This window comes from Halichoerus grypus, chromosome 4 (assembly GCF_964656455.1).
Source record: "Halichoerus grypus chromosome 4, mHalGry1.hap1.1, whole genome shotgun sequence".
Lineage (NCBI taxonomy): Eukaryota > Metazoa > Chordata > Mammalia > Carnivora > Phocidae > Halichoerus > Halichoerus grypus.
Window position 1 is genome coordinate 34,785,809 of NC_135715.1, and position 25,794 is coordinate 34,811,602.

Here is a 25,794-nt window from a genome sequence, read left to right on the forward strand (position 1 = left end):
TGCTTCAGAGTCTCTCTCCTTCCTCCTCTCCCTTAGGCTCGCACACACACACACACACACACTCTCTCTCTCTCTCAAATAAATAAATAAATTTAAAAAATCTTTAAAATCATAACTTTGGATTTTTTTGTAGGCAATATTGCTCATGTCCATGCAACTGGATCTCTTTATTGATGTGACTTTATCATATTTTTTATAGTAAAATATCTTTGGAGTCAAGGTGTATGTGTAATGATAATGTGAATCCTTTTGTGTTTTTTGAAAAATGTATGTTCCTTTTGATTGGGACATGAATTAAAATTCCATTTTCATCATCCTAAAATTATTTTCCATATGATACTGAATTGTGAATATTAGCATCTCTTATGTCAGAGGACAATAATGATAGTCTACATATATGGGGTGCTTATGTTGTGCAATGCACAGCTGTAGCTCGTTATGTGTACTCCCTCATTAGATTTTCATAATCACCCTAACATGTAGGTACTTTTATCAGGCCCATTTCCAGGGTGGTTAGGTGAAATGTCTAAGGTCGGTTAGTAAGTTGTGGATTCAAATTTTATAAAATCTTCAAATTTGATCTAGAGTTCATCCATGCAAGTATTTATGAAACAAAATTCTTCATGAGGAATATATTTTTCTACCAAGTTCCATTATCGATCCTAGGAAATACAGGTGAAGAAACAGATTTATGGAAGTGATGTCATGGCCCTGCCTCTGCCATTCATTCTGAACAAGTACTGGCAGCTCTTTAGGTAGTGGGGATAGTGCTAAAAAAAAGAAAAAAAGAAAGAAAAAAGAAAAAAGAGACAGAGATGGAATGATAGCAAAACAAAGGAAGGAAGGAAACTCGTTATGGAACAATCATGTACATTTTTCACACATCCTATGTCATTTAACGTTCTCACCAATTTGTGAGACACAGGCAACATGATTCTCTTTATTACAGCTGGGGACACGTGAACTGAAGCTGGCAGAAGTTAGATCTTGCAAACAGAGGCCATCTTACCTATGCAGATCTTGGACTGCAAAGTCTGTATTCTTTGTCCCACATCATATTTCTGCTATTGCTCTCCATTTTAAAATTTTATTAAAAATTCCTGTTTTACTGTTGATGGTACCGTAGACAGAAGGAAGAGAATAAACAGCACTGATATGACAATGAACATGTGTTCTTCTTAAAGCCACGTTGCCTCTCTCTTCCCTCAGTTCTCTCTCTCAATCTCCTCTCCTCTTCCTTGAGCTCCGTAGTTGCTATTTCAAGTTTTCCTACACTGGTTCACATCCTTAAGAAGGAAGAACATGAGGCAAATATTTCTAGTACTGTATCAAAGCACTGAGTAACATCACCACCAGTTTTAGCCAGCTCACTGTCACAGGAAATGTTTCAATGTTTATTTACTACAGCTCAAAAGTGACCAGTTCCTTGGTGTCACATTCCATAACAATTGTCTTGTATATATTTTATTGTCCAGCAATCAGATGAAGGACACCATCTTATTATGTATTCCATAGGTGTGCCATCTTATTATTTATTCTATGGATATCTGCAGCTAGAGATGGAAAAGGAAACTCAAAGCAATTGAGTGCTATTTCATGTTTCTGTTCCTGGTAGCTCTAAATATAAAAATCAAGGTCACTATTATAATTTTATGGAACTTTTCTTTGCAAGGCCTTCATTATGAGATGTAAAAAGTACCTTGAGAAAAACAGTGATATTATCCTCTGCATCTAGGTACTTAACTTCTGAGCAAGCATGGGAAAAATTTTTAAATGATGGAGGATTTGGAATAGCAATGTAAATTGGGCTTCTTTTTGAGTCTGTTAGCTATTTTCTTCAATATTCCCCTGTAAGCTTTTATTACAGTCTTTGTTAGTTGCTAGCCAATAACCATTATCACTTCTTTCCTTTATAATAAAACACTAATTTGTTGAGGAATTCCACATTTTGCCTCCAACAATGTACTTTAAGAGGACCCAGCCCCATGTTTCATTCCAGATGTGAGCCATAGTGAACCCATTCTCTTTGCCTATGAGTGGTCGGGCATGGTCAGGTGATGCAATTTATGACTAATGAGCTCCGAGTGGTCAGTCTTTAGGACATCCCCTGTGAAAGATTTCTTCAGGGGATCAAAAGAAATACACATAATAAACAGCTCCTCATTTTTTTGTTTGGGTTCCTAGAATTGTTGGTGGTCAACTTGCTAACATGGAGGTGTTTCCCAATATATTGAGGATAGCAAAGAGGAAATATGGAAAGAATTTGGGTCCTAGATATTGTTGACTTACTGATTTAACCAACTCTGGTTGTGCTTCTGGAATTCTTTTTAGAAGGACTACTATGTTTTTAGGATTATATACTTATTATTTAATTTGAGGATTTTTCTTACTTGCTCTCTACTTCCCACCCAGCGTCACAGCTCAGGCTTTACAATGTAATGATAAAATATGTCAAGATTTCACATTTGTGACAGTGTGCAGACTGTTTCAGTTGTCATCTAAGTATCATTTTTATTAACATGTTTATAAAGTGACTTGATAGTGTCAGATGACAGACACTAAGTAAAAAAAATCATTTTCATTACTTAATATTATAAGCACGGCATCCAAACATAAAATCATAATTCGGCTAAAGCCTCAGGTATATTTAATGCTACCCTTGCCTTTACTGTTTTCTAGTCATCTGTTTTTTGCTAAGCAATTTCTAAAAGATGCCTGTATATGGGTAAATCCTAATAGTGCATTTTCTTTGCTTTTTTGAAATTGGTCAGAATACACAATGCAATGGATATTTTATTGCAATTATCTTTCAAAAGTTTAACCAAAGTCTATTTATTGCCGCACATGCAGACCTAGAAATTCTGCTCAGTGAAATATTCAAATGTGGCATTCTTATCATTATGGCAAATTGAGATACATTAAATAAAGCAAAATAATATACAAGGTTTTTTCCACTAAATATAGTATATATAAATTCTTTTTCAGGTATTTTTAGTGTGCTTTTGAACACTGAAATTTTCCTCGTGACTAAAATTGACAAAATATATGGATCGACTTTTTTTGTAACAATGACTGGAAAACTTGAAGATATTCTTGTAGATTTTCACACCAAAATGGAGAAGGCTGGGGGAATAGACCCCTTCTGAAATTCTTAGCTATTTCATGACGTGTCTTAGACTCTCTGTCATTATCAACACCATACTGTTGCCTTATTAGGAACTTTTTAGGGCCGAAGAAAATGATTCACTTTGTCTCACTGTTTGAAAGAAAAGCGATTGTAGAAGTTTTGTACCTGTTTTTGGTCCTGTCAAACTGGAAAGGGCACACTCCAGTCTCAAAGACATTTTTTGAAGGACTTACAAGCCAGAGCCCAATGTGGGAGTTTGTTTCCAGCCTTGAATTTCTCGAGTTCCAGAGAGACAGACTTCTATTAGGCCACCGGGCTAGCGCAGCAATGTTTAGATATTATTTCAATCAAAGAACTGTGTTCCATTACCCTAGGATCTATGTCAAGCTGTGGATTAGGTTAAAAAACCAACAAAAGCTCCTGGTGGTTGAAAGATTATAAGTATTTTGCTACATTACTGCATTGCAGGCATGAGCACGTTCTTTCAGCATTTTAGAGTTTCACAATGTTACAATTAATTAATTGTGTCTATCTAGCTAAAACACTAGTCAGAGTTACCGTCTGCACTTTTAAGAAATCCTTTGAATTCCCTTGATCTTTCTTTTTTCTTATCCTCTCTGTGTACTGTAGTACAACTTTTCTAAACCCATAAAACTTTGATTAATGGAATAAAGAATTAGATTTGAGATACCTGTTTTTGTTACCCTTCCATGCTTCTCTGCCATTTGAGTTACTTTCTAAATGTACCTCAGGCTTTCTCACAAATCGTAAATAAAAAACCCCTGAAATTATAAAGCATTACCACCCTTGCTAATTTGAAATCATTTATCTACAGTTGTATATAATTAGCCATTCACTATGCACATTCTAATATAGTGTTTCTTTTCTAGAAAGTAGTTGGTGTTTCTTCATTTTTCCTCCCCTTTTCATTCTTCTGCTCCCCAGTGGTACCCACGTATATAAATTGGGTGGAGAATAAAGTGGGGCAAAAAAAAAAATCACGTTTATCAATTGCGCTTTTGACAACGATTTGTGTTTTTATCCTCAATATTCAATGCATAGAACTTGACTTTTTTCCCCCCTCTCAGAATTCACATTAAATTGTCTCCAATCTCTGTATTTTCCACTTTCTCCTAAGTCTGTCTCCCTAGTCTTGGCAAATATAGAAAAGCAGCAGAGCTACTCATAAAAATGTGCTTCATCCTTGACCCCAGGAGAACTCATTGCTTCCCAGCTGTGAGGAGCGTATTTCTTAGTAGGGAGCCTGGTCTTGCTTTCACCTGGTGCTGCTGGTATGAGCAGCTATCATGTTCAGATTCAAAGGTGGCCAAGATAGCATCCTGAGGACGTGTCCCTGGGATGGAGTAGAGCCCACTTCTGTCCAAATGCTGCCAGGTGGGAAGAGGGTTCGGTGCCCTGCCGAGAGCATTGTGATTTGTGGGGGGAATCAGGCAGGGGGGGTCCAGTTAGGAGCACAGAGCCAGCCCTCTTTCCTTTTCTGTTTGAGAATATCTAAAGGAAGATGCAGAACATGGCTTCTTTCTTTTCTCACGGCTTATGCGAACTCTGTTGGTGATGCAAGGATCTACCTTATTTATGCTGTGGTGTGGAGATAAAGATGTTGGAACTGAGGCCACGGTAACTTTTGTACTCAACACAGTGCCTCCTGAAAACAAAAAAATGGCATATTAGTTCAGAACAACTCAGTTTATTTTCTTTACTGGAAAATACTGGGGGAGAAGGTACTACCCCCAGGCAATTTTTGGTTGAGAGTACCAGCTAAAAAGACTTGTTTCTCCTAAAGATTTTAATTGCATGACAATAAAAGGAATTATTTTGCTACTAGTGTTTGTTTTTGAAAATAAAAGGATTTTTTTTTTTTTGGCCTAAAATGGGGCATAAATAATGTACTTATTTACAATGCATTTAATGGATATTAAAACTACAATGGACTTAGTGTGGTAATGGGGGGATTATAAGGCATCATGTTTTGCTAAACAAGAGACTATAATTCAAGAGTTAGATTTGTGGAGAATATACAACATGTCTTCCTCCCTTTTGTAGTTTTACGTTTAGCTAGAGAGATTGTTTTCTAAGATTCAACACCTAAAGAATGCATTTTTTTTATATTGTTCAAAGCTGACCTCTGCTTTTAGAAAAGTTTATCTGCACTTTTTCATCTGTTTAGAAACATACATTTTTGGTTAAAAGATCGAAGACAATCTCTCTTTGTCTTTTTTTTTTTTTTTCCTGAGCTAGGGAGGTTGAGATAAAAAAGAATGACTGCTTTAAAAGTCACACATGGCTGTAATTTAAGATTTTTTTCCTCTCATTGTCCGTAACAGTTGAAAGAAACCTTCAATGAGAGTTTATTAACTAGGCCAATGCCTGAGGCAATAAAGGTTCATTTATTACCAGTTTCTTGGCTGTTTTTCTTCTTCTATTTTTCGGTTAAACTCATAGCGTAAGATAATACTTCACAAAATTAAACCTTTGACCTTCTGTAGAGTTAAGTCTCCTTTGATTAGATAAAGTAACAATTTATGGTCCAGCATGAGGTTGCACATGAAATGAATAATGCAATAGACTCCTTGTGGACTGAGAATCTATTGCTTTTGAAAATTTGAATGCTGTTTAAAGGGGAGAAAGTCTGCTTAAGTGTGTTGTCTTTATGCAGTGTGCACTTTAGCCATATTTCAAAAGGCTTTACTTCCAAGACGAAGTTATGTTTGAATTTTCTAATTCTCTTAAGAAAGATGTATGGTAAAAATGCTGCATAAAGCTTTGTAACTCTTCGTAGGACTGTCATATGAATGATTAGGCCACGCATTCCAGGTATTACAAAGGTTGAATTATAAAATTAAATAATTATGTGAGAAAAATGACCCTTGATTTTACAAATGGAGTTCTATAATGATGGGACAATCAGAATATTATAAGTTGTGATAACTTTATGAGCCACTATTAACATATCTTAAATCAAAATGATGTTTAGTAACTTTTAACAACAAGAAGCAATATAACAATAATAAGCTATAATAATAGTAATATTAGACTGGGTTCTTAATTTTGAAATCAACCCATTAGGAATTCAGTTTCTGGTTATGATGATGTGGTAACCTTTGTGAATAACAACAACGTTTTTAATTTTGTTTCGCTTAAGTCATGTTATAAATTTGGAGTGCCGTAACTCATTGCCAAAGCAGTGATTGGATATGCTTTTCCAGGTATTCCTCTCATTTGTCTGTGCGTACTTTTCAAAATTGTTTGGGAAAACTGAGAAAAATCTTAGTTTCCATCTGTGAAAATATTTCATTGGACTTGCCTAATTACTACAGAATAGATACACATACTTTCAGACTCAGAATTGGTATTTGTTTCTGTCTTCAGCTCAGTGAAGGTAGAGAAATGTGTACATAGCACAGGTCCGTGTTTCTCATAAAGCTGTTGTGATTAGCTAGTTGTTTAAATTACTAATTGACATGCAGGAGTTGAATGCTTGAGAGAAGTGTTTTAGGTTTAGTTTGGTTCTTTTTCAATTAGCTTAAATTATTTAAGGTGAATAAATCTACTGCAGTGATTTAGTTTCTTTTAATAGAATCTCATGGTACAACATAAATTAGGTCAAGAGAAGCTACTGGATCAGTATCACTGCAGACTTTGCTCCTAAAATGAAGGGATGTAAGGAAAATTGAAGATTTGCTATGATTTACTGTTGTTTTGAAATAAAGTCAAAGATTCTCTCAGAATACACGAAAGACTCACATTTCTTACCATGTTAGGAATTAAATGGTTCTTTCTGTTATAATGATTTTTCACAGCAAAAAAGGAGAAGGGAGTAATAACAACCATTGTTAGCTCTTTCTTGACCCACCTGCTCTGTTCCTAGATGAGCTGGGTAGAATATACTAATGAAACCTCAAAAGGGGAATAGTTTTAAACATAGATAGCATTTATTTCTTGAGTGATAAAGTACAAGGTTGCCTCAAAATCAGACAATTTAAGTAATTTGTCTGTTACACTAAAAAAATAAAATAAAATGAATAACTTGACTATGATTACAAAGATGTGCCAAGGTAAGGGCTTCATCTGTTTAACATGCCACCGTCTAGAGATGACGACCACTTGAGACTATGAACTATAACCTGTATTTCTTTTGCATCTTCCCTATCACATGGCAGTAGATATGCTTCTACATTAATTAGGATTGTTCTTTTCTATAATCCAACTTTAAAACTTCAACCAAAAACCTCTTTGTCCAAGTACTACATTTGGCTATTCACCATTCACATTTTCCTTGTAACCAAATGAGGAAAATATCTACCTTTTAGGCTGCTTATGGAGATTCATTGCGATGTTGATATAAATGTTAGAACCTAATGACAAAGGGGTGAAGAATATATTGCCTCAATTAGTCCTCCTGTTCCTATTGTTATTCAGTGAACATGGCTGTCTATTTTTCCCAACCCAGACCCTGACCACTGTTTACACAGTGTGTGTGTGTGTGTGTGTGTGTGTGTGTGTGTGTTATAATTATAGTTCTTCCTTGTGTCTTTTCCTTGAAAAAAGCTTATACTCCTATATCAGAAAAAGGCTGTGGCCACATCTTTGCCAATTTCTTCTATCCTACTGGGTAACTCCCCCCACACGAGACTTCATGTAAAAAATGGCCACCTTTTTGACACTTTTTTCTTATTTCCTCTCCCCATCTCCCCAACAACCACATGCTACCTGAATTCTGGAAAAAGGAAAAAAGAGAGAGACTTATTGAAGTATCAAAGGATTTAGGAGAGGATTTACATGGTGTTGAGAAATGTAGGTGAACATTTGGGGGAGATTATTCTTAGGCTAAAATGCCAATGAGGTGACTCCTTGGCAGGAAATTAAATTTATGACACCATTTCCTCTTTTCACTTATTATACTGCCTGAACTGTCACCAATATATTGACAAGTAGCCTCTTTTAAAAACATCCTTTTAGAATGTCACACACTGTCAGTTATTCTCAAGCTACTAAGAGGCACCTGCCTAGAGTCAATGCACTGGGTAATTTCGGGTGATGAGTCATGTAAGTAGTAAAAAGAATTGGGCCTTAGACAAACATGAGGACATCTAATAAGCAGTTTATTGGAGATTGAATAATAATAAGAAGAAGGGTGCTTTAAAGAAAATTAGAGTCAAAGTTTACTTATTTCAATTTGTTTCTATTTAGAATTTGTTTTATATTTGAGATAGGGGAAATAATTATCTGCTCTTCCCTTTTTTTCTTGTTGTAGTGTATTTAAAATATAGGACTCAAGCTAATATAAAGACTGTGTTTTACTCATAGTCCAGGGTCAAAGTTTTGGGGACAATTAAAGTTGAAAGACCATTGTTTCAGTGGCAGATATATTCTAAATTCTATGAAACTGAATTACAAATGAATATTTTGGTCAGGTTTCTCAGTGAAGTCAGCTTATACTTGTGACATCATCTGAGTGTCTATAAGCTTGCCTCTCTATACAATCTATAAGCTACTTGAGCAAAGGGGATTCGTTTTCTTTCAATGATTCCGTAGTTTACTGTATTCTGTACTTTTCTTTTTACATTTATTGACAGAGTCAGTGTAGTCAATGCTGAACTGGGAGTTAAGGGAATTGGGATTATTCTATCATTATTTAATGGTGTGACTTTATAGAAATGATTAACCTCACTGCCCCTAAGTTTCATCATCAGTAAAATAAAAGGGTCGCATTAGATAGTCTTTCTTGTCTCCATGCTTTAGGAGTCTAGACCCCAAGTGGCTGTTAGCTACTTTTCTGAAGGCAGTAATGTTAACAGATGGAGTAAAAGTGAGAGTTATATAGTCAAGACCTTTTGTGCTAAGTTCAACTTTTCATAAATTACCTCTTTTCTTATTTTAAACCATAGTATTTTAAGAAATTTTAATTAATTGTGTTTCAGCCTGATTCAGTGAGTTAGTGGTCAGAAGTTGAGTGTTTTAAATACTTCCATGGAAATTCCTCAGTGATTTAACACATGACCAAATGATACCCCCATGGTGTTCCCTCCACCGACTTCACTACTGCTGTTACTTTCTTTACTCTGAGAGACTGTGTTTAAGCTGTTCAGAATAAGAAGACAAAATTTGATGTCTGTTTGATTGATTAGCATTATCAATATTATAATAAACTCTTTCCATATATTTCTCCAAACTAGTGGGGGTTTTTGTTAATCCAAACATTTTTAAGATCTAATTCAATCAATTGAAAAACTGAAAACTGGTATAGGGAGTGTTCCCATTAATGGTCTCAAAGATCAATTTTCCTTTTCTCTGCAGAATATAAATGTGTTTTAAAGGGCAAGAAAAGTCAGTCTAATGGACATTAGGAGACAAATTCACATTCAAAATCTTCAGTCTACCCTAATTCACAATTAAGTTGCTTATCATTTCTGTTATTTAATCATTCAAGGGTGAGGACAGGTATATTTCAATCACAATCTTCCTTTATTTAGGAAGTATTGAAAAAATAAATAACTGTGAAAATTGGTGTCAGTTTTTTAGACAGCTTGTGTTTAAATAAGGATAGGAAGAAAAGGGGGAGGGAAGGTACTGGTATTTTCAAATTGTTATTTTGAGCCAAAAGTTCTTCTAAGACTTGGAATGATTTCAATTGAGTTGTAATTCAAACTTATATGGAGCTTACAATGCACCTTCAACAGAGTTTTGCAAAGAGTCTATGGGAACTGTCGGGAGCAGAAAGATTACTTCACAGTAATGACTGTTGAATTGAACTATGCTTTTTGATGTTTTACTTTCTGAATTGAATTGTTGGACAAGATTAATTGCACACAGTGAGCGTTTTAAATGAATGGCGATGTAAAGCATTAAGTTTCTCTGTATGCCACTTGGGGGGAAAAAAAAGCCAGAAGGTTTAAATGAATAAATGCATTTAATGCACAAAATGCCTGGGCTAATTTTAAAACTCCTTTACTAACATCCTTTATTGAAAATAGAAACCCACTTTATTCATCTGTCTTGGTTATATTGCTGTGGTTGAAGTAACTTAATATTCCTGCTTTCCACTAATCTTGTAGTTCAACAGAAGTAAACAATAGGTTTCATAAATTAAAAAAATACACTCTTCTGAACATGCTTATAAGATTAAAAAAAACAAGGCAGTAAACATTTATGACTGAAACAAACTAGATTGTTCAAATACTGCCATGAGGTATCATGTATATCAATATGGCACTGATATCAGTTAGAATGCAAACAAGGTTTTAAATGATGTGCCCCTTCATTTCAGCTGGAGAATCCGCTTCACACCATCTGCCTATCAGATGGTTAGGAACCAGGACTGCGTATTAATGCCACATGTTCGATTTTCCTCCTTCTTGTAATGGTTAGATTCATATTGCTAATAGCTGTGCATGAGCACTGTCGATGAAATTTCTGTGACGGTGGAGTGATGAGATATTTATAAGCCGCCTGTCTCCCTGAATAATCAGTAGGAAGAATGCCAGACATAAATAACTTATCAATTGCAGAATATTAATAATAACTACCATTGGCTATAATCTACTACATCTTTAAAATGGTTTCTTCTAAATTTGGGTAAAGTGACATAGAGTAATAAAAAAAGTCTATCATTTGGAAGCTTTGACTGCTTACTATCTCTTGCATATAACTCATTTTATTTAACCATTACATTTTGGGAAATACATTTTATATGGAATGTGATGTAAAAGTAGACAACATATCAAACATTTGGAAGTCATCTTGATGTCTTTGAAACCAAAGATCAAAGATTAGACCTTTCAAGTTAATGAGCAAACAAACAGATCAGAGAAAGAATTTGACAGCAATATGTCTCTTTTATTGATATTTATAATCTATAGTTGTAATCTACTCTTTATCACAAGGGGTACTAACTTACTTGAAATAAATAGAATGGGGATACTTTTCCTTTTTTTAGAAAAAGTGATCAGGATCGTAGATGGTATTTGAAAGATTTAAAGACTGTGTTGATAGAAGTTGAAAGCAGAAGAAAAATGCTATCTTTGCAGAGTAAAATAAGATTCGTAAGTGGTGACAATGCCTACTTCTCTTCCAAAGATAAACCCATGGATTGGTTTTAGGATATTGAATTTGAAGTAGTGAAGGCTTTGTATCAATACAGCACAGAGTGGAGATTTAGTGATTTTAAGATAAATATGATCAATGTAGACTACTAAATGAAATGTTTAGATAGAAGCATGGATTTTAGATTTCCACTTGTCAAATGGCTAAATTCTCCCTCTACACTCTTAGGTAGCTTTTGTCATAGTTGTCTTTTTGTGAGTAACTGAACTGGGGTAAAACTAAACATAAGGGCATGATGGATATTCTGGTTACTTGATAATATTTACTACAATTTGCGGAGGGCTTAGTATGTGCCCATGCTGTTGCATATATTATTTTGCCTTTATTCTCCACAACATCCCTATCAAGTTAAAATTGATATCTCTGTTTTAGAGATGAGAATTTGGAAGCCTTAGGAATTATATAACTTGCAGCAGTATCCCAGATAAATTTAATGCATGTTGTCCAAAGTTTGTATGGCTTTTTGGAGTCCATTTTTTAACCATCATGTGTTTACTCCCTATATGATAGTTTAGATAACTAGTAATTTCCATGACAGTCGCTTATTCAAGTAGAACTTTAAACATTTTAGGAGGGCATGCAAAAATGAAAGTAAAAGGAATCTATAAGCCAAGATAAGAAAAAAAACTTCGAACAATATGCAGGTAAAGAACAATACAGACTTTTCTCTGAAGGAGCAGAGCAGAATGAAGCCCACAGCGATGTGTTTATATCATAATTCAGACGATAATATGAAAAGCTGTTTTTTAAAGTTATTTGTAAAAATCTACTTATTCTTTTATATTATAAATATAGAGCTTGTAGACATTTAATAGGAAAGAAAAAATAACTAAATATTTTTGCATGATATAAGGTTTATGGTCTTTAACTTTATTTTGATGTACGATCCCTTTCCTGAAGGCCAGTTGGAGGTCTAGGAGTGTACAAACTATGACTTACTATCCTTCCTCTGAAGGAAAATGTCTTTTAAAAAAATATTTCTCGGGTGCCTGGGTGGCTCAGTCGTTAAGCAGCTGCCTTCGGCTCAGGTCATGATCCCAGAGTCCTGGGATTGAGTCCCACATGGGGCTCCCTGCTCAGTGGGAAGCCTGCTTCTCCCTCTCCCGCTCCCCCTGCTTGTGTTCCTGCTCTCGCTGTCTCTGTCTCTGTCAAATAAATAAATAAAATCTTTAAAAAAAAAATTCGTGAAACTTCTACAAAATTAAAAAAAAATATTTCTCAATCCATTATCTTATTAGTGTGAAATGAGTGTTAAGTGTACATTTAAGTTTCTCCCTTGTTGATTACATAGGATTTAGGATCTCGTAAAATAAAATGAAATTATATTTGACTTCTTCGTTTAGTACATGTTTTTGTTTTGGTGTATGAGATATTTAAATATTCTTTGAGAGTGTAAAAATCATCAAGGTTAATCATTCCTTAGTATAAGAATGTTCTTTGAGAGTGTAAAAATCATCAAGGTTAATCATTCCTTAGTATAAGAAATTATTTATTTGTTCTTTCATCATATAATCTCACACACAAAAACACAAACACACACACACACACACACATATTTGTAATTTTTCTCCCAATGAGAGAAGGAAATCTGGTGAAAAACTTAATTAAAGAATCAGGAGTGATTACCCAAGCTACTTCACTAACAGTTGCCATACATCCCAAATAGATTCGTACATGTAAATGGAGCTAATAATGTGCAGGGTCGCTGCATCAATAACACACGGAAGTACCACACTTTTTGCTTCTGCTGTGGTAGGCTCAAGGCACAAGAAGACTTACTTTTACAAAGTCTACATCCCATTAGAGCAGTATGTCTCAAACTCCGATTCCTTGGTTGAACCTGATTTAATATTTTAACAAGTTCCCTTGTTGATTCTTAAGCACACTCGCTTTTGAAAACAAGGTCAATGATGATCTGCTTGGTTAATAAACTTTTATTGTAAGATGCAGACACACTTTAGTGTCAATTACTGTCATCAAATAATCTAAGGGCAGTGAGCATCAGAATCAACCTGTTTGTTGAAAGGTAAAAACACAGATTCCTCAGTCCATCCTAGACATAGTCCGTGAATGTGTTCCTGGGGAAGATCTCTGACTTTACCATGCATGACAGCTGGATTTGATGTTGACTATCACTTTGAGAAACACTGAATTACCTAGTTCTGAGATAAAAATAGTTCGTCTTGATTGGGAAGAGTTAAAACAGTGGTAAATTTGCAATATAATGTGCTTGAGGGTGGGATATTGAAGGAGGACATAAAAATCTCTGTGAATCTGAGGCAAGGGGGAAAAATGTTCTGAGAAAAGGGTGAGGCAGGGAGGTAAAGGTGCATGATAAATGTCATGAGTTGCCAGTATTTACACAAGTAGACAATTCTTGATGACATGTAAATGTTTTCAGTTTGAATTCTCTCTCTCTATATAGACCAAAAGCTAGAATTATTTTGGGAATTTATTATAATTTTTTTTTTCAAAGGCAACTTCATTTGGAACAAAATATGCAATGGGACCTCTTTCTAAGAGCAAGGTGGAGGGGATTTGAGGATTACATCAGAGATTTGAAAGGGCCATTGCAAGGCCAACAGGAAGTGCAATAAATACAGAGGGCCGGTGAGCCTTTTGTGATCCTCTCCAGCCCTAGGCAAATGTAGCTTGGGAGAGTCATGCTTTGTATTAAATTCATGAAATTTGCTACTCCTAGTATATTCACATTGATTGTAATATCAACATAATGCTTTAATAATAGATATTGTTAAAATAGTGACCATATTTCTCCTGTGGCTGTCCAAGTACTCTAGTTTCAGAAGTGTTTTTTCATTCAGTGACAATTTGTGGCAGGCATTGTGGTAGATGTTTGGGATACATATATTAGGGACATATTTCTGTGCTTTTGGTGTTATAACCTAGTTGAGGAGATAGCCTTAAGCCTACCCTCCCCCTTGGTACCTCCCTTCCCCCCCCAAAAAAAATCATTAAAGAATTCAAGGGACAGAGTTTCTCCTCTCAGATTGCACATTGAAATGACTTGGGGAGCAGTGAAATCCACCCCAAAATATACAGATGCAGGAGCCCCAGTCAGAATGCCCTATGGTAGGACTCCGCCATTTGCATGGCTTAAAAGCTCCTTGGGGGATTCTGATGCACAAGGGATAGCAAACTCACAGAGAGCAGGTTGAGAACACAAACGAAAGGATGGCTGACTCTCCCCTTGAGGAGTAAGGAGGGTCAGCTCTTCAAAAGAAGTGTGTTTTGAGCTGACTCTTGAAATGTTGATCATTGTTTCCCAGGTAGCTTGAAGAGTCAGGAAGCTGAGCCTGCTACTCCTAGAACATAATATTTAAGCCACCAGATAAGGGACACATGGCTGGTCTGGGGCAGGGATGGGAAAGCTTTCTAGAAATGGCAACATGTGCAAAGTCTGGCTTGAAAGAAGGGATGGATAGTCCTTAGAGGAAATGGGAGAAGGCCCATGTGTCTAGAGCACAGAGAGCAATTAGGACCTGGGGGAACAGATGATGCTACACAGATAGGCAAGGGACTGAGCGTGAAGGGCCCTGACAGCTACATGAAGCACCCCACTTGCTCCTAGAGCAGGCATTGAATGTGTCTGCTGAAGAAAGTGTGGCAGCTAGCACTAGAGGGAGCCGGGGAAATGGAGAAAATTGCTTGAATTTGAAAGCTATTCAAGAATTAGAATTGTGAGCCAGGTGAGTTTAGTGGGACTAAAATCAGCAGTGGCTGAAAATGTCATCGCTTTTTTACTGACTTCATTAAACTAGATTAAAAATCCAGTACTTATAAGTGTCATAGAGTTCAGCGATAGCATGTATGGGTCACGTCCTTCCAGTAGTCCCCCTTATCTGCAGTTTCCTTTCCCCAGTTTGGTCAACCGCAGTCTGGAAGCAGATGATCCTCCTTCTGACAAGTCATCAGAAGGTCATTAGTAGCCCAACACTGTGTCACAGCGCCTGCGTCATTCCCCTCACTTCACCTCATCACAAGAAGGGTGAGTGCACTACGATGAGATATTTTGAGGGAGAGAGAGAGAGCACATTCACGTAACTTTTATTATGGTATACTGTTAGAATTGTTCTGTTTTATTGTTGTTAATCTCTTTCTTCCTAATTTATAAATTAAACTTTGTCGTAGTTATGTGTATATAAGGTTCAGCACTGCCTGTGGTTTCAGGCATCCAATGGGGGTCTTGGAACATATCTCCCATGGATAACGGGGGAACCACTGTATATCTTTTGAAATTTGTATTAGAAATGTAAAACTGCAGGGATAGACTGTCAAGTGGACAAATAGAAGAGTACCATAAATAAGATCAGCTACATAAAATTATAAAAAATATTTTTAAAAGTCTAGTGTTAGTGTCACCAGCTAAAGAGAAGTAAGATTCTTCTAGCCAAGGGGGCTGTGGCCAGTCCACCATATCCTGCAGGAATCAAAGCCAGGACTGGACTTTTTGAGGGAGTAGAATGCAGGGCATGCCTGCATCCCTTCTTAATAACATGATATGGCTGGGGGCACTTGGGTGGCTCAGTGGGTTGAGCATATGACTCTTGATTTCAGCTCAGGTCTTGATCTCATGGTCATGGGAGTGAGCCCCACATCAGGCTCCAGCTGAGCGTGTTGCTGCTTAAGATTCTCTCTCCCTCTCTCTCCCCCTGCCCCTCCCTTCATGCTCTCTCTCTCTCTCTCAAAAACAAAACAAAACAAAACATGATATGGCCTTTTTCACATAGTCTATCTCGTTTAATCCTCATATTATCCCTTTGTGAATAGAATCACTTTACAGATGAAGAAACCATACTCGAAAAGACTTTATGGGCTGTCTAGGGCTACATCATGCATAGTTATATTTCATGCTACTGAATTTGATTCAGATCTCTATAATAACAATTATATCTCAAGTTGTAGTTTTATCTTCCTTATTTGAATGCTATGAACAAGATTTACCTGCTACATGAAAGCAAAGATAAAGACCCTGCAAGTGTCATCAGTTGGAGATGAGGCAACACCAGGCAATGACAGGAAGGGGCATGTGAGATGGTCACATTTATGACAAGGCAAAATCGAGGAAGAGAGAGTTGCTGGGAGACATAAGGCGAATTTTAACAGGAAAGAGAATGTTCTGAAACACCTTTGAAGGAAATGAGTAACTGGGGAGTAAATTCAATCATAGGAAGATGAGAGAATCAGTTCAAGTTGGGACTTAAAAGGCAACAAATGTACAGTCTAGACCCAGATGAATTCTTTGAGTTTACATCAGTAGCTTTTTAGAGGGTAGTTATAAGTTTTTCACTCAAAGATCTATTCTGAAGGTCTTGTTGCGTTGGGGTGAATGCTGTCAAGGCCTCTTTGGTCTGATCTGAAGGAAAGGTGAGCTCTTCTAACCTCTAAAAAAAAAATAGCAGAGATTTCTAGGAAAGAAAAAAGACTTTCTTACAGTTTCTGAGGCTGTAACTTATTTGCTGCAGTACCTAGAAGTGATGATTAGTGGGGAGGAAAAGAGGAGAGAGGTGTTCAGTCTCTAATCCACCAGCTGAGAGTGGAAATAAATCACACAGATAAATTCAAACCGAGTTGAAGCACTGTAGTCAGAAAATCTGAAGCAGCCATAGCAAAGAGAGGATGGGGAGCAGGGATGTATATCCTCTCCTAGACTATAAAAGTTTTAGAATTAGAGGAGATTATTCAGATGTTGCAGTGTCTGTCATTTGTGGGTGAGGGATGCCAGGATGAAGTGAATGGACATGGTAAAAAGTTCACACCTTCAAGAAAAACACACCACTCCCCTGCTCTGAAACCTCTGCTGGCTGTCTAGGGCATGTCTGTAAGGCATGGCCCTAGCTTTCTGTTCTTCCATAATCTGGCCTCAAATTCTATTTCTAATCTCACGTCCACTCCTACGTCCCGTTCTTTGGATGAGCAGAGGTGAACTGTTCCGGGCAAACATGGCACAGTGGTTAGAAGTGCTCACTCTGGGGCTAGAAGGCTGGGAGCCGAGCGGTCAGGGGAGTGAGCTGTGGGGCAAGGCTCTTCCAGACAAAGGGAACAGCATGTGTGAAGGCACAGGCTTGAAGAGGCAGGGCACGCACGTATGCGTATTGGTGGCATATTCAGGTAGCTGGAGGGTGGCCTGAGGATGAGGAAAACGGAGTGATGAGGTAGGTTTACACTTTCTAGTGAAAGGTTTTGAGAATTAAGCTAAGCAGTTCAGACATTCCCCCCCCCACCCCACCCCACCCCTCTAGGCAGCTGCAGAGGATTTTAAGCAGGGAGTAACATACTCAAACTGGTTTGTTCCAGAGAGAATTCTGGATGCCTTTCTACCGCTGTCCTTTTATGTATGAATTATGTTTCTGCTAATATTTAATTTGGGAGTTTAGAGTGCATTCTCCCCCTCATATCAATGTTTTTTCATTGGCTAGTCAGGAATGAACATAGGTTATCAGAGTGGTGCATGGAGCAATCCGATACTCGAATATGTTTGTGTGCTCTCGAAGTACATGGACTATTACATGAAAGATCAGAATTTGCATTACCTTGTTTTTAATTTATTCTTTTAAGGTCTGACCGCAGCAGCTGCAGCAGCTGCTGCTGCTACCAATGCAGCCATTGCCGAAGCAATGAAGGTGAAAAAAATCAAGTTGGAAGCCATGAGCAGCTATCATGCCGGCAACAACCAACATGGAGCCGATGCTGAAAATGGGGACATGAATTCAAGTGTCGGTAAGTTGTAGGTTCGCGGAAACTTCTGTGATCATGTGGCTACCAAATTACTTTCTTTTCCAGGAGAAAAAACCCAAGAAGCTGGTAACTTTGAGCCTAGAAAACAGTGCATATTTTGGAGATGCTGTTTGCCCCCTCTAACAACATGCACTCTGAATAAATAATTAGCAACCTAATTTTTTAATACAGGATCAACTTTCTGTAGGCAACTTCTACTAACAGCATTCAGTTAACATCTTTTGTAATATAATTAAGTTGCAATAATCAGAATTTTAGTTTAGTTTAGTGTAGTTTAGTTTTTATAGAGCGTGTGTGAGTAGGTGGGGAAGGGCAGAGGGAGAGAGAGAAGCTTCAGCAGGTTCCATTCCCAGTGCAGAGCCTCTATCTTAGGATCCTGAGATCATGACTGAGCGAGGCTCTACCTTAGGACCCTGAGATCATGACCTGAGCCAAAATCAAGAGTCAGACATTTAAGCGACTGGGCCACCCAGGTACCCCAATAATCAGAAATTAAAAATATTGACTATAGGTAAAGTGACCAGAATATTTATAGGCAAACCCATGCTTTATCCTTTTAATTCCTATTGGATTTGTTATCAAATAAGTTTGCATCAGCATCAGAACATATAAACTTGATTCTTTCATGTGCTGCCAAGAATTATGTTGAGAGTTAATTCTTTCTATATATAACTATTACCAATTTCTCTCATTGTAAATATACAACTTTAATTTCTCTTGATTTTTTTTTTCTTTCTTGAGATGTGGAGAAAGAGATGAAAAGTTAATAGTCATTGTTTAAACCAAAACCAACAGCTTTCTCTTTGCAGAATTCATTTGGGTAGTTCATTTTTCAAACACAACTTCACATGTGAGTTAACGTTTTTTATTGATGATATCTTTCACGTCTCTGTGTTGGTAAGATAAAACATTGTATTCTGCCACTGCACTGTATTGTTTCTCTTTAAAATGTAGAAATTGTGCTCAAAATATAATTTAGCAAGAGAAATTTGGCTACTACAAGATATGTGTAGGATACAATATCCAGCATATGTTCATGAAGGACAAAATAATTCATGGCAGTTCGATTAAATTTTCTTCTCCATGCAATGTTTTCATAGATTATTTCTTTAGATAATCAGCAGCTCTCTACTTTCTGTCCAATGTCATAGAATTAAGGGCATATGAAGGAATACTACAGATTGTAGTAATAATCATTCTTACAGCAATTCCATGGGAGCATACACTGGGTGTTAATGTTAGAGTCGGAAGTAATTTTCAAATATATACACAATACACAAAATACCATTGCTTCAGTGATGCCAAAGGGTAGCTTCTTAGGTTGAAAAGGGAAAAACAGAATTTTCCCCATAGCACTACACAAGGGAAATAGAAAAGGGGCGGCCGTAATGGGTTTGATTTGAGAATAGGTTATAGAGAAGGTGGTGGCAATTCTTAGAGGGATGCAAAGATGTGGAAGAGAGCCCAAACCATGTCTCTACACCTGGCAGGGATGAAGGAAAACAGGACTGCTTGCATTTGTGGGGCTCCTAGGGAGAGGACGGAGGGCTGCGGGTTGTTAAGGTCGTGGTTCACACACATCAATTCAGACTTTCGAAAATTAAAAACAGTTTTGAAGTAAAATGAATGAATTATAATTTTCTTTTTGGGACTATTATGTACATTTTTTTTAAATAAGCAGCCTCTTTCTTTGGCCTATAAAGTAGAACAAAATTAAACACTTTTAAAAACAAGTCATTGGCCAGTATAAATTTTAGTTACCATTGCAAAACAAACTGGATTGTTTTCAAAATTTTAGAAGAGTAAGCATTTAACGCAGGCTGTTCTTACTAGTTGGTGTAAGAGGAATATTTAAATTAGGCAATTTAATAACATTGAAAACAAAAGATATTAAAACATGATATCTCTGAATTTCCTGGGCAGCAGAGCAGAAGTTGACTTTGGAAAATCCAATAGGCATAAGATAAGGAGAACATGGCTCATAATTAGGCATTGACATACATTTAGTATTTGCAGTTATAGAATCACATTTGCCTACTGACCAAATTGTGGTTTACCTTAATGATTTTGGTACATAGGCTACCATAATGTCTTAAAAAAAGAAGCAAGCAATTTGATTTTTCTTTTGTGTTCTAGTTGGCAGAAATCACTTTTCTTCCATCAAGGTATTAAGTTGGCAGTTTATATTGCTTTTTAGTTTTGACCCCCACCACCCAACACCAATCTGAATCAGGAGCAGAAATTTATTTGAATTTTCCTACAGAGTCTTAATATTTTTAGAGTGTATTAACATTGGTGTCATTGAGGCAGGTAGATCATTTTTGTTAGATATATGTAGCTGATTTGGGGGGAAATGTTATCATTGTCATTTTTATTCTAGTCTCACATGCCGCTGTTGTCTAAGAATTTATGATTTATTATCCTTCCAGAGCACACCCCACTCCCTTTTCTAGAGATCAGGGAAAGAAAGTTTGGTGGAGGGGTTGGGTAAGGAAGGTACAGGGGACTGGTGGGTGTTGGGGTTGAGCTTGCATAGATCAAAGTAGTTGCTGAATTGGGCAGTTGTTTTATATGGCCCCCCCGTCTTCTCTGGTTCTGACAACAGTGCTGCCTCTTGGTAAGTGTTCAGCAATTACCTGTTCTGTGACTTTGGGAAGTTATGTAAACTTTCTGAGCCTAACATTGCATATCTGGGAAATGGCATAATAGTATCTACATCACGAGAATTAAAGGAGATCCTATTTGTCAAGTGTTTATTTATTACAACGTCTGCTTATCACATTGTTTGGTCACCAGTAAGGGTAGTCATATTGGTACTGCTTTTGCTATTATTATTATTCCAAATTTGCCCTCCTGAGAATTACCTTCTTCCTCTTTTTACAACCATTAACTATTTCCTTCTCTGTGTTCTTATTCTCTGTTAGGTATTTTTTTTTTTTTTTTAAGATTTTATTTATTTGACAGAGAGAGAGACAGCAAGAGAGGGAACACAAGCAGGGGGAGTGGGAGAGGGAGAAGCAGGCCTCCTGGAGAGCAGGGAGCCCGATGCGGGGCTCGATCCCAGGACCCTGGGATCATGACCCGAGCCGAAGGCAGACGCCTAACGACTGAGCTACTCAGGTGCCCCTGTTAGGTATTTGTTAAGCTGCAGGCCTGTGAGTAAATTTGGGGGGAGCTATTATGTCATTTGGATTTTGTTGTGCATTTGATTTTAGCTCATTCTAGGAACACAAAATAATTATAATCCAGTCCCAGCATTCAGGGGGTGTATAGTTTAGGGGAAGGATGGCTACATAAGTAGGCAGTCAAAACAGGATGTGCTAGATCCAGGAGTATCAGCTAGTATGAGGTGCTTAGGAAGTGGTATTGAAGCGTATGAATTCCAGGCAGAATCCCAAGAATCTCAAAGCTCTATATTTCAGAATACAAACTTACTGCTCTCATGAATCTATCAATTGTCTCTTTGAAGGAATGAAACCCCTCAGAGAGGGGCTACTTATATGATGTATTGTTGCTGCTCAGCCCTGCCCAAATACAGTGACATTTTTGAAATCAATTCAGGTTTCCTTTTTCTCTTGTACTCATCTGGCCCACAAGTCCTGTTAAACATTTTAGGTTCTCCTGTGTAGGAACATTACCTGAGTGCCCCCCCAACCCCCCACCCCGGTTGTAAGTAAATCCTTACTGCCTCAGAAAACAGATTTTCTGTTTGTTTAGTTTGGTTTGATTTGGCTTAGTGAGGTGAAGAGATCTTTTTATTACGCATGACTCCTTCTAGTGCTTAATATGAATTGTCAAAATTAGCCCCCCCACCAAAGTGTTTAGAGAAATCTATGACACTGGCAAATTATTTTATATCCCAATTTTACATGGTAACCTTGAGCTCGCATCTTTCCAACAGAATGATCATTTTGGGAAGAAGTGAGGACTTCGGGATAGATCCGAGTGAGGCGTCAGCACACTGAGTAAAATATATGGCCGTGTCTCCATTCTCCCTCATCCACAATCAATTGGATTCTTTTAGTTTAATATTTACTTGCTAAGATGAGATGCTAGTCTGCATGGTGATAAACAGTCTGCTCCTGGCATCTGAAGGTGACCTGTCAGTTCATATGGACAAATCTCCTGCTTACTGAAATGTACAAAATAAATCATTAAAGCAGGCAGGTGCTCATTCCCAGATTTAAATCACCATAGATTTATGATTTGAATTAATGCTTCATTTGGCCATAGAAATAGATGCTGAGACAAATGATATGCACTGGTTGGGGTTTCCATACTGTAGCCATCCTGATATTGATTACTGAGATGTCTTTGCAATCTCTTGTTTATATCAAGTACTATCTTGTGACAGGTTGGCTGATATGAGCTACATCGCAGATAAGAAGGAAAAATGTCCTGGATTCTTTTTAGTGGCAACACTATCCACAACATACAGGCCAGATAAATTGCTATTTTTTTGCTTTAAGGACTGATCTACATAACCAGCTTAAAAAAATGCTGCTTGGAAATTGGGACTGGGATATTGGAAAGGCAGAATTTAAAACCGGTGAACCCAAGGTCAATCCCATAGTATCTATAGCTGTGTTTTTATCTGCTTATCTTTTTTGGGGGGGGGGCATCATGCACATTTTTGAGGATACTAAATTAATCACAATCGATTTAATCTAAATAAAGGAAACTTATTTTTACTTCTAGTTTTTAAATGCTATATAAATATTGACATAGTAAGTATCTCAGTAGTTTCTATGTTATTTAAATACTTGCTAAACCTAGTATCTTATTCCCTTAACTAATGACAACAAAGGAAATGACTCTTTAAAGATAAATACATTAAATATTATTCCCAAGTGCAAGACTTTGTGCACTATAATTTACCAGGAGGCAGGAAAAGACTGCATTTTTACCTTCTCTTAACATTTTATTTAAGGAAAACACTATGTACACAGTTTAAAGAATACTCGGAGGATTTAAGAGGGACCTTTGCCACTAGCTAATATCTGACTCATAGAACTGGTAAACAGCTATCAACAATAGTAGATTGCTTGCTTAGTAGGAAATGAGTTCATATCTATTCAAAATGTGATCTCAAAACAGATGTCCCAAGAAAATCTCATTGTTTAAACTATAGTCAGAACCCCCTAACTGCTGTTATTTCTTTAAGGAAGTGAAGTAATCTTAAGACTTCAGAATGTCTCTTTCTGAACACTGGAACACAAGAGTACACTGATCACTGAGGCAGTGACCCACCAACTGCACACACACCTCACGTGCCTAAAATGTACGATTCGTTTTCATTTGCTTAAGCTTGCAATAGTTAACAGGGATGTAGGAATTTCAAAGTAAACACAAGAACTTGAGTTTGGGATGAACAGCTGTGTTCTTCCATAATATTCTTTACTCCTTATTTCTGTCCATCAACCAACAGCAGTAACAATGACAACAACAATAACAACAACAACAAAAATGAGGGAAAGAAAAGCCAGGCAGATAGGAGATAAAATTATCTTACCCAGCTGACCATCCTCTTATCTTTTTTTTTTTTTTAAACATTCCAGCAGAAGTAGAATAGTTTATACTGTAGTCATTTCCTTTCTTCTAACTCATGTGTGTATTTGGAAGGAAAAATTAATTTTATGATCTCAGGAAAAAAGTCTTGGAGACCTTGAGAAAGCAAATAAAAGGAAACTGAGAACACAGGCCACCAAGCAGATCTCTGCAGTTGCACATTGGATCCTCTGCCTTGGCAATGTTAATGAACCTCAAATCCTTCCTATAATTAGATGAGGGAATTGCTTATATTTTCAAACAGATGATGCTGCTATAATGAAACGATTGACAGGGAATTTAAGAGTGTCTACAGTAGTCATTTGGTTTCTGTTCTAAAAAAAAAGTTTAAAAAGAAGATTGGCTTTAGACATAGGTCCTGGGAGAGGTAGTAATTTACATAGCATGCTATGACAGGTGTCTTTGTATAGTAAGGAAATAAAATGGAAGACTAGAGAAATGATGGGCAGGTACAGCAATTTTTTGGGGAGGGGTGTCCTATGCTTATTCTGCTTAGGTTTTTTAAAAGGGGCCGAGGCTCAAGAGATGGATCCGGATTGAGTGCACAGCTGTAACTGCTGATGAGCTAATTGCTCCTTATCTCTCAGCCCCATTCATCTTCATTTTTTACCAATTACTGAGAATTATCTGTGTTCTCAGTTGGATATGAGAGTTAATCCTTTTTGGTTAAGCCGGCAGTACTGTGAGCAGATTCCAAATCGGAGGGTGAAAAAGCCAAAGCCAGCTTGCTCTAAAAATGTCTCCAGTTCAATTACAGTATCACTGATTCATAAGAAATTTGCCATTGTTTAACAGATTAAATGTGGAAAGTGTTTTTTTTCAAACTTTCTTAGTTTCGCTGCCTAACAATGATTTGTAAGATCCTTCTTCCTGTCTGATGAGTAAATTTAACAATATTAACAGCCAGTCTTGTAAACATGGAAACACACACAAGACTACCCTAAAAGGCCAAAAGGATTCTGACACATGAAATGAGAAATATTTTAGAAGTGATAGCTGTCAATTTATATATAAACACTTTAAATTGATGCTTTTGCTCTGTGACTTCACATATGGTGAGGAAAAGTATGTCCAAACATAAACCTTTTCACAAATGTCACATGAGTGGAATTTTAATGGAAGGACCACATAAGCATCTCTTGAAAGTGTAGGAACTGCCCTGGTTTGTAATTCAATCGATTGTGAATAAGCCATATGGTTCACATCATTCCCTATGCAAAAGATGTCTTCATATCCTGACATTTCACACAAAATTGCTTACCCCAACATTAAAAATCTAAGAAGTAGCAAGCTACTCTTTCAGACATTTTAATGCATTTGTAGATATCTAATATTTCTGGCATTTTTCTTCATTAAATATTTTAAATATGGTAATCTATGTGAAAATATAAAGAATAGACAGCTAACTTAAAATTATCAAAAATTATTGTCTAAAATTTAAACATCTTCTAGCATGACCAAATAAGTCCTTTTAGATGCATCCACAAACTGAGATGGGAGAACAGAGAGCAAAATATGTCAGAAGATTTAGCTTCTAGTAGTAACATAGCTAATAAATAACTCAACTACTTAGATAAGTCTCTTAATATCTCAGCTTTCTTATTAATAAATAAGCAGCTTGATGCTCAGTTACCCTCATGGCTCTAAAATTCTTTGATTTTTGAAAACTCCATAGAAGATAAAAGGCAAGAAGGTATACTTTATGGTGATTTCCAAAATAAAATACAAACCTGAAATAATGTAAATGTTCAAAACAAGGCACCATTAAATATATTTTAATACACAATTTCACATAATACTACAGCCATTACACATGATAGGTAAGGGTGGAAAATACTTATTTTGAATATAAGAAAATAAGATGATATAGAATTTTATACCCTTGTAAAATATATATTATATATATTTTTATACATATATTTTATATATTATATATAATATATATATTTTATATATTATATACACCAACATGCCATAATGTTCATATGAACTTCAAAAATATAGTGGGAGCAAGCATTTCAGTTTAAAATAACCTCTGTCCTTCTTCAACCCTTTAATATCAGATAACTCATATATTTTATATATTATATATATTTTATTTGATCTATTCTTGTAATCATAAAACATAAGGAAATATAAGATATACTCACTTGGATATGGATATATAGATGTATATATATATACATCTATATATCCATTTCATTAGAGTTGGAAGGAAC

At 36.5% G+C, this 25,794-nt stretch overlaps 1 protein-coding gene across 1 annotated transcript in view; it reads left to right on the forward strand.

Annotated features, from left to right (window-relative positions):
* DACH1 (dachshund family transcription factor 1) overlaps positions 1 to 25,794 on the forward strand; it is a 420,028-nt gene that overhangs the window by 210,503 nt on the left and 183,731 nt on the right. Inside the window, exon 3 of the mRNA XM_078070269.1 lies at positions 17,828 to 17,989. Within this exon, the coding sequence (XP_077926395.1) occupies positions 17,828 to 17,989 (162 nt within the window). The remainder of the gene's footprint in view (positions 1 to 17,827; positions 17,990 to 25,794) is intronic.